This window comes from Dermochelys coriacea, chromosome 10 (genome assembly GCF_009764565.3).
Source record: "Dermochelys coriacea isolate rDerCor1 chromosome 10, rDerCor1.pri.v4, whole genome shotgun sequence".
NCBI classification, from domain to species: Eukaryota; Metazoa; Chordata; order Testudines; family Dermochelyidae; genus Dermochelys; species Dermochelys coriacea.
The window spans coordinates 69,389,303-69,399,898 of NC_050077.1; the positions used below are offsets into that span (position 1 = coordinate 69,389,303).

General features: G+C 44.3%; 1 protein-coding gene across 1 annotated transcript; it reads right to left on the bottom strand.

The window, feature by feature from the left end:
* Positions 1–4,190: 4,190 nt before the first annotated feature.
* TLNRD1 (talin rod domain containing 1) lies at positions 4,191–7,272 on the bottom strand. Its single transcript, XM_038419175.2, is given in 2 exon segments — positions 4,191–5,084; positions 5,087–7,272. Coding segments are annotated over 2 exon segments (1,065 nt in total). The 5' UTR covers positions 6,012–7,272; the 3' UTR covers positions 4,191–4,944.
* Between the last annotated feature and the right edge of the window lie 3,324 nt (positions 7,273–10,596).

Below are 10,596 nucleotides of genomic sequence, written 5' to 3' on the forward strand. Positions count from 1 at the left end.
CTTCTCAGCAGTAAGCCAAAGGATTTAACTGAATGGACCGGAGACCAATCTAGGAGGTCTATGGTTTGGTATCACTGTTCTTTGGAAGGGGACTTTTGTCTTCCTAGCCGTAAATCTGGCATTTTTCACAGGCACTAAGATAACATAAAATTTTAAAGAAATCTACAACACAGGCCCTTCTCATACCCTTCCACTTCTAAAGCCCTGAGAGCCAAAGGTAGGCGAGCAAAGACTACAATTTCTAACAAATCGTCCTGTCAGGGTAACAGTGTTTGCCACCCTCACAAACTTGTGGATATCCTGAGATCCAAATTCCACAAATGCCTCACAGCTACTCTACAGGCCCCTTTTTCCTTGTGGCAGCACAGCTTCCAATAGCAGCCAGGATGTACCTAATCCAATCCTTCCATACAGAGAGCAATCTGACAGCTTGGAAAGGGCATCCGTATCATTTACTGGATCAGTCCCAGCATTAGCTAGCATAGCGAAATTCCTGGTTGTTTACAAGAGATATTACCCCTGTGGAGCATTTCCTCTTTCTTGGTTCCACCCCCTCTCTAATCAGGCACACCCCCTAACACTACAGAGCTCCAGACACCATGATGGTTCAACCTCTTCTCCGTCTGACAGAAGTCTGGATAAGAGCAGGTTTTCTGCCACTTTGATCATTTCCTGTAGCAAAATGTGAAGGGGATGGTAAGATCCATTCCTCCCCCCCCCCCAGTTTTGCAAATAGCAAGGATAGCCTTAAATACCTTAAACCTTACTTACTTTTCATTTATACTTTTGTGGCTAGTTTACAGGTTCTCCTGCAATTTTTACGTTTGTTGAAAACAATAAGCAAATTGCTCTTAACTTCTATGCCTTTTCAGTTACTTATTTAGTCAAACTGCATTATAATGGAGAAACAAACAAGGTAACTGTCAACCTACAGACAATATGAAAGCACTTTTTTCCCCTTTAAAAAACCCTCTATTTTTTAAAATAAATTGAATCTTCATCTGGTGGCGATAGCGTTATTTTTGGCTGACATGATGTTCCTTGCACAGTGAGCTTCAAAAAAAATGGGTTAACCCTTTTATTCAATGTACTAGTAGAATAGATCTGCTATAAATGGGACATAAACTGCCTTAAAAATTAAGTTTGCTGCTGTCAAATAACATTAAGGCCCTGATCCAGCAAACACTCTCACACACCTGACTTGACATTGAAATCAACAGCACTACTTGTTTCCATAGAGCTAAGCACAAGAGTAAGTATTTGGACAACTGGGGCCTAAAGTATGAAATACAAAATCAGGTGATAATCAAAGACCCTCTGTAATGGCTATCTACCTACAAAGGTGGAAGGAAAAAAAAACCCAAACCAAATCACCCTCACCACACAGAGACACACACACCCATATAGAAATACTTCCTTCTATGACTCATTTTCTCTGACTTGGAAAATCCAAAGGGTATCAACAACATAAATACATTGCTGGAATACTTCCTCCTATACCAGACTTGACTATTCCATGATAATGATCACAATATATGTTAATTTTTTTTATAAACATGAGACTAAATCTTTTTTTTTTTTAAATATTCTACTGCTTTGTAATTAAATCATGCTTTTTCCAGCTGAAAAGCTGCCATTTTTTTGATTCCTCATTAACTCCATGCACAAAAAATATCTGTTTGTATCAGTTCTTATCAAAAGTCTTCCCCCCGCCCCCCAAAATTTTTTACATTCCAAGTGTGTGAATCCATTTTCAGGGATATACTCTGAACTCAATCCATAGGCATGCAGTTCCCTTTGCCATCGGGGAAGTTCTGCTATGGAACGAAATTAGTACATGGCCTACCCTGAGTATTTTGAGAGGTGTTTAAATAATTAGTTTTTAAATTTATGGTAAATTATTTTTGCCAAGTTACTGATTACATTTTTTTTAAATCTCCACTAATGAAAATCATGACCCTGACAACTGTATTTCTTAGATTTTATTCCCAGGTTTCATTTAACAGTGAAACATAATTCACGCCTCACAAGAAAAAGCAATCTAGAGCAGCACATTTTACTACAGAACGTCTAGAAAAACTAAATTCTTAAGTAAGTTACATCAGTACATCACAGAGAGTGGAGAAAACTCTGTGGCATTATTGTTAAAACTAAAGAAATATACTAAACCACTCAAAAAAAAATCTTACCGCAACAAAATCGACACTATTATGATTAATAATAAATATATTGCCTTTCATATTCCGAGGTAATAAGAAGGCTTTACTGTGTTTCATATAACTTCACTAACAACATATAAACGCATCAAAATGAGTCTAAAGTATACAGCAATGCCAATAATTATCAAGTTCACACATCAAAAGACGCTTTAGGACATTACTTTTCTGTCAGTTACACTACAGAGCTGCCCTTCAGAATCCTTGGCTTTTTATATCTGGAAGCAGGCCTGGGAAATTTAGGTCATAGCAAATTAAAATAAATTAGAGCTAGATGATACCACCTAGACACATGCACAAAGGGGACCCTCTGAAAGATGTCTCAGGGGAGGGAGAAGCTGGTTGGAGGCGGTTGCTGCCTTCACAGCACCATTCCTACAGATCCTACAGTCACCTCTCACTTGGTCAAGGGTCAGTGCTAAAGAAAAGGGTGGCGCCCACTTCTCATCCCCTATCCCTCTTCACGGAAGTTAGCCAAAAAAGATAATACCTGCTGAGACTTATCTTTTCCCCTGAACCATCTCTCCTTCAGCCCTAAGGGTGGCTGTAATCGGGGGAGGCCCTAGTAGCTTAGTTTTAATGGAGGCAGGCTGCTATGAAGACAAGGAAGGGCCATATAAATCACTGACAGTACAGCGGCCCAGCAACTCCATATAGAAGCCCCGGCCTGCTGTGGGCTCCCCAGGGCCTCCAAAACCATTCCTGAGAAAGACAAACCCTGCCATTCTAATGGGAATGTTCATGTGGGGAATCTGAGGGAATCCTCATGGAGATTTCCTCCAAGGGAGTTTCCTCATGTGGGCTCTTCCTGGGGGGAGGAGGATTATCTGAGCCAAAATTAGAAAGTTACGCCTGAAGAAACCATCAGATTGCATTAAGAGGGTTTACACTAGAGTTATATAGATGCAGTCACCGATAGCTGTGTTGCATAAATGACACAAAAGAAAGCAGTAACTTAGTGAGGAATACACAAAGACATTAAACTCAGGGCTGCTCCTCCAAAAATAAAAATCCTAGCCACAAAGTTTGCTGAACTCAAATTAGTTTCAATGAGGAAAATACCCTAATTTCAGGATCCACTGAATTTCAGAAAGGAAAAAACTATAGCAAACATCCTTCCAAACCCAATGAAATGCTGTACAAAGAGATACATATAATCTCATCTAAAAAAAAGCTCAAACTGTTAGGGCCTAGTGAATCAAGTGATCTTTTTCTTATGTTTGAAGCTAGGAAAATAAAAGCACCATATCTGCCACCAGCCTTTAAACAGTGATGTAATAGGAAGACACTTCAATAGTCTAGGACGGTTTATATTCTAATGCAGACATCAGTTTTACTTCTTATTAAACAAATACAATAGTCTATGGCAGTGGTCCAAAACATGGTAGTCATATTTTAAGGTCCAGTTTTAGACAATTACTGTACAATTCTACAGTACTACAGTGGGATCATAGGGCCTGATCTTGCAAACCTTTATGCACAAAGCAGGCCCAATGAAATCAATGGGACTTCATGTGCAAGTAAAAGTTTGCAGGAATATGTGTTCCTACCAAAACTTACAGGCTTAACTCATTAGAATCCATAATCCAACAAAAGCAAAAATACACAGTAAAACTTCTCAAAGACTACATGAAATTTACTTAACTTGACAATATAGATTGCAAACCCTCCCTGTGCCACCCAGAACCAACAACCACTTCTTTACAAGTGTTTGATCTCTACACATAATAGAGTCCAGCTTTTAAAAAAAATAGACTAATTCAATGGATTCTCTTTTGAGAGGAGGAACAGGAGTGGGGAAAACAGAGGCAAAAAAGTATTTGTTAGAATAAAATAATTGAATTCAAGTCTGCATGCTGCTCTGTCTAAATTACAGTTGCATTTGTACCAGGCATTCCCTGGGGAAAGTGACATACAATGCAAACAGGCCTAGTTGTTCAATTATTCAGGTTTTAAGAGATTCACAGAAAGACATCTGAGAAACATAACATTTTAATAGATGAAATAAATACTCCAGTACATGCAAGATAAAAACTGACATTGGAAAAAAATTAAAAATCATTTTAGTTATAGTGTAATTTTTTGTTTGTTTAAACACTCACAGTAGCTTTTCCCCCAGTTTGGAAATCAACAAGGAAAACATAATCACAATCTCCACTCCTGCACACCAAATGCACTTCTCTAACCTAACACTTGATTCAAAAGAAATTAGATCCCCCATTCTCCCCACTCCCACCCCAAAAGTAGTTACATCCATCATCTAGGTGGTGTTGGTTTGTTTTTGTTTTTAATACATGAAAACTGAGGTAACTTCTTTTTCCTGCACAACTAAACAGTGGAATTTAGAAGGGAAATTTTGGAAGACAAGACAAGACAAACTTTAAAAACCGCACCCAGCGCGATTAAAGCTTTTTAGATTCCCCCACCTCCTCAGGTATAAAACTTTTTTGACTACCTTTTGTTTGTATATAGACCTTACTGATTGATGGAAATATATTTGTAAATAATTACTCAATTACAAAAATCCCTAAACTGGCCACTAATTATTTTGACCACCTCTTCTTGTGTATATATAGTTTAAAGTATGTTGCTGCTGTGTTCCCTCACCACATAAAATCAAAGGATTGGGCTCATCTAAGCAAATTCTTTGGTATACAAAAACTAGGGCTTGGGGAGGTGGGATATTATTTTCCTTTAGCAATGACTGAGATCTAAACGGGGGTGGAGGTTAATTCACAGAATTGGAGTTCACTGGCGGTAAAGTCCTGGGAGAAGATCGTTCTCTTAGTGCCTGAGATAGCAGGTTGCAACCTTCTGAGACGGCGCAAGCCGAGTTCCTCAACCTTTCCCTATAATCTGTCATTTGGTGCTACTTTCTGGGTGTTGGGCTATATCCCTGAGGCATTGGGTCAGGAGCACGCAAGCAGATACCACGCTCATGGCCCCTCCTAGAATGGCAGTTTGCACAGCTTTGCCCTCTGGATTAATGGTGGCAGCTTTACCCAAAAACTGGGGCTCAGTGGCAAAGCCCACCAGAGCATAGACAGATTGCACCAAGGGTCCACTGAACAAGACGCACCGGTTCCTGGTCAGCTCACTGGGTGAAGTCTTGACCTCCTTGACACATGCCAGGAGGGCAGAGGCGCTGGTGCTCATGCACTTGACGCTGAGTTTGAACTGCTCCTTGGCAAACCTATCCTTGGATTTCTCACTGGCCAAGACACAGGCATCTGTCAGGAATTTCAAGTTCTTGGACATGTTCTGGGAAACCTCCAGCAGGAGCTGAGGGCTCATGTCTGCCAAAGGGGTGTTTTTTAAGATCCCACAGCCGTGCTCCACCTCATGCCTGCATCTGGTCACCTTGTAGCGATCCACCAAGCCGGGCAAGGCAGGCTGAGCCCCTGGGGTCTCCACAGCAGCCAGGTAGGCAGCATGGGCAGAGCACTCAGTGAGGGAGACCACCAGGTCCCCCATCTCCACCAGGCTGTCCCCCACTTCCCCGAAGCGCCCCATGTTGAGCTGGCTCTGGACATCGTGGGTCAGGATGGAGAGCCCCTTGGTCCTAGCAATGATCGTGTCCCTGCACTTCTCGAAGGACTCCCCGAAGACCGAGAGGCTCTCGGTGTTCACCGGCCTGGTCTCGCTGGACAGCAGGAGCAGATCCGCCACCAGTTGCATCTTGATCTTGCAGTGGTCGCAGATTGAGACGAGTTTCTTCCTCTGCAGCGAGCTGCTGCTGGGGACGGCGCTGCTGGACACCTCGCTAATGGACTTGCCAGAGCCACCGCTAGCCATCGCGCCGGGGGGGCACTCGCATGCCGCTTGCGACCCCACTGCCACCGCCTCTCCCGCCGCCCGAGCAGTCCCGACTGAGCCCGGCAGGATCTTTCTGCCTTTTCCGCACCATCATTCCATTAATCTCCGCGAGTAAAAAAAAACCCTCTGGGCGCCGGGGCTGGGGCTGCTGGGAGAGGGTGGGTGGAAAACAAAATCCTCCCCACTTGCTCAAGCCCCGGCCTATCCCCTTTGCAATGCACTGGCTAGACCTCCGGGCCAGCGGCGGGCTGCTGCTCTGGGGGAGCCACCGGGTCCCTTCTCCGCATGATCTTTTTGTTTTTTTTTTTTTAAATTTTATTTTGCACGCTGATCTGTGCTGTGGGGGTTGGTTTGCTTCCCGGCAGCGGGATTTTGCAAAGTTCCCTCTTCCAGGTGAATGAATCACGGATGCAAACCAGTTTACATGAATTAGACAAGAAACATCCAACTTATTACCGCTTAACTCCTTCAAAACAAAAACCCCACTGGTCCGAAAGGAGGCGACTGCGGACCATGTGCTCCTCCTTTACATGCCCCCGAGAAGTCAGTCGCAGGCGGCGGCAGACCCGCATCTCCTGGTATCAGGAAGCGCAGCCGAGGGTGTGGCCGGGTCGCTCCGCACGAGCCCGGGAGGAGCCGGGCACAGACTTAGTGCTTGTGCCGCTGGGATCTCGAACCGTTTGCAGTGCCCACACCCCAGCTCGGTGCAACGGGGGAGGGGAGCCAAAGAGCCACCGGATCCGGCTGCGGGCGGGGAAGGAGGGATCCTCTCCCCTTCCCTCTGTGGCTTGCCTCACGCCTTCCTCCCTTGCTCATGCATCCAGCCGCCCCGAGCTCGCTCCCTGCCGCCTGGCTCCATCCCCTCCTCTCCGCGGGCCCTCCGGACGTGGGCGCATCCGATCCGACTCCCCGGTGGCCTCTGGCTGCCGCGGCACGAACTTAGACTCTCCCCGCAAACAAGGGTGGTGGCTCCGGGCTGCAGCAGCGGTAGATGCTGCGACCCGCTCGGCCTCGCTCTCCTCCTGCCATTTTGCCGGCGGAATCACCAACTTCCAGGGAGGAGGAGGCGGGGGGGGGGGGACAACCCTTCGGCCGCCTTCTCCCCGCCGATTCCTCTGCCCGGGCCCTAAAACAAACTACCGGGAAGAGGCGGCTGCTGCGGATCTGCCAGCCAGACGCTGCATGGCTCTAAGGGAGGCGGCTTGCTGCGCCCACTCCTCCCTCCCCGTTGCCTTTGCTGTAACCTCACTTCAGCCTATAGAAATCTTTTGTGCGGTGTCACCGCCCTCCGTTCAAATCCTGCCCTCCCCCCTTCTGCGCTCTCCCCGCCCGCTGCTTGACGCTCCTCCCAGGGAAAGGGGGCAGCAGCGCCTTGCCGTGGCCGGCCCCATCCCATTCATCCGCCGGGCTGCTGCCCCGGCGGCGCGCTCTGCACAGCAATGGCTCCAGACGCTGCTGGTTTTAACATCCCCCCGCCCGGGTCTGTCGCTGGTGCATCAGGCGCTTTCCTGGCTAGAAGCAGGTTAACGTGATCCCTAGGGAAGGCGATTAAAAAGGAGGTGGTAGATCTTAATTTATGAATCAAGCTCAAATAAACACAAGAGGGAGGAGATTAAAGGGACGGCAGGACAGCAGGAAAATGAAATACACAAGGGAAGGGGGCTTGCTTGCCTCATGAGATCAGCCTGTATGGATTGGCTTATGGTTCCTCCCTGACCTCTTAGGTGAAAGCACATAATATGCAAGACAGTCATATTAGTTGGAGATGGAAAAGATACTATGGTGAAAAAAGACAATTGATAGAAAAAAAACCCCATTCCCCCACCCACACGCAAATTGACCAGTTCACAAAGACGACTGTGTCAGATGAATATAGCAAAGGCTCTGCCACAGGTACATGTACAGTTCCCTTGCTGCAGATTTCCACGTCGGAGTGATTAATTCTATCTGCAACTACAGTACTGCTACTCTGAGTAGGAAGTTTTTAGTGGGAGTTTGATATGCCCATTAAATTTCCAGCATTATCACAAAGTGTTCTGCATTATACAATGAAGTAAAATACTTTGCGCAAACATGGTCTAAAGTTTAATAGTATATCAGGTTTGCAATATAGAATGCAATTTGTGAATTAATAAATTGCAATAGAAGAATCTGGTTCATAGTTCAGTTAATATTGTAATAATTTATTGAAAACTTTTCATTTGGGTTATTATGTTGTAATGGGTTGGACCCTGTCAAGTCAGTTTAGGACCCAAAATTAGTTTTTATAAAAGGTAGGTGTTGTAAAACCAAATATAAATAGAAAAAATCGACTGTATTGATAATGCCAATTATTACCTTTTTCTGTTTATATCTAAACTTCCACTGCACTGTTTGCAGTGACCTTGTGCATTGGCCGAGGCAGGGACAAATTTGAATCCTATTTTGGTCTGGTGTGAAAATGAATTTTGGTGTTCTCCTTACATTTGTGCACATCACATTTTAAAGATCTGTTGATATTTGTCAGAACTTTTTCACTGGGAAGGCAGGATCCTGCTTCTGATGACTTTAAGGGTTTTTGGAAGGGCTGTAAGAAAAAAACTTTTTTCTCTGGCTGATTTCCTTTCCAGAACATATCAAGGGCAAAATAAGAAGATTCTTGGCATAACATCTCATCCAATACAAGAAAGTTTTGGAGGCAATAGAATTAAGTCTTAAATAAGAATAAAATGAAAATTATTTATTTTAAAGATACAACTGTTTGTCATATTTAATGGGACATTTCCATAGAAAATTTACATTTTAATGAAATGGTGATGAATGATGCAAAATATTTGAAGTCCATAGGTCTGATTCTCAGCTATTACACCATTTTTATGCTAGTGTAATTCTGTTGAAGTGACTGGATTTCCGGCATAAAACTGGTGTAATGCAATGGAGACTCAGACCCAAAGTGTGACCACAGCTTATGTTTTTATATATTTTGCTTCTGCTGTTAACTTAGCAAAGCAAGGGTTAAATAATAATATTAATATTTTGACTTCTTTCGTATCACTTTGACTTTCCTATAAATCAAACTCCTTGTTATATATGTGCATAATTTATTTCGCAATGTAACGAAGGCTACCGGATACATAAGTCTAACTCAACACATAGGGCCTGATTCTCATTTAGACTGAAGTCCTTTACATTTATACTGCCAGAGTGGTGTGGCCTTGGTTTAAAGGCAAATCAGGCCCATGCTGTACATCTGCATTCTTGACCCAGCAGTTTTTATCAACTGCCAGTTACCGCTTTTTGAAAAGCTCTATAACGGGTGGCCAAACTTACTGACCTGTCAAGCCACATATGACAATCTTCAGAAGTTTGAGAGCCAGGGCACACCTGCCAGAAGTTGGGGCTTTAGGACCTCAGGAGGCCCTTGCCAGGGCTCGGGGTTTCAGCCCTGTGGGGTTGAAGCCCTGAGACCTCCCCTCCCCACTGGGCAGAAGCCCCTATCTCACCACACTGCTGCAAGGCTGAGGTCCTGAGCGCCCTCCCCCGCCCCAGTCTAGTAGGTGGAGAATGGGGGGGCATGCGGGGCTACAAGAGCCACACTTTAACTGTAAAAGAGCTGCATGTGGCTTGGGAGCCACAGTTTGGCTACCCCTGCTCTATAAAATTGATTTCAAAATAGTCTGAAGCATAAGAATCAATGGCCAGATTCTGAATTAGTTTATATTTTCAAATATTTCCAGCCATACTCTTAAAGGAAAACCAGATATTTTACGTACTAAGATGGGCACCTATTATTTAAATATGAACTTAGGTAATTGTCGAGGGTGGCCAAGTTTGAAGAAGGCTTTGAAAGCTCATCTTGGAAGCTGTTTAGTCTCTGCACTGGCAGAAAGAACTAGTAGATGACCTGTTAGGTCTTCTCCATTATATTAAGTCTGCTTTGGCCATTCCTCCTCGGCCAAAGCAAACAGATCCTTGGGTTGGGTAGAAGCTCTGTACCATCTCCTATATCACCTTTCCTCCCAGCTGCCAGCACAAAGGACATGGCTGATCTTTATAATCCTGATGATTCCTAGCTGCTGGATTGTCCCATGGGGCCATTAGCAACCCACACCATTTAAAGCAGACAACCTTTAGGCTTCTTTAAGTTGCCCCAGAAGACTTGACCACTGCTCACTAGCCTCAGGATTGGTGATGAGCAAAAATAGCCAATGTTGCCCTTCAATGTGTTTTTGATACTCTGTCTCCAAATTACCATCTGTCCTTTACAGTGTATTTTTCCTCCCCAGTGACAGTTGATGTTCTGCTCCTCTGCAAATGAAATGTATGACCATGACCTACCCAGCTGATTTGATCTATTGCTAATCATAGAGCTGGGAGTATTTGATTAAGTGTGTCCTCTAATTTCTATACTAGGACATGCATAAATCTCTTGAGGCATCTGCTACTCAGTTCTTCCCATTGATGTGCTGCATCAGTGCCTCTGTAAGCACCATACATTCTGCACCACAAGCCAGATAGAGCGCAAGCATTTGTAGACACAGATTTCGATTGATCTTGCAACAGATTTGTTTGCTCAGATTTTCAG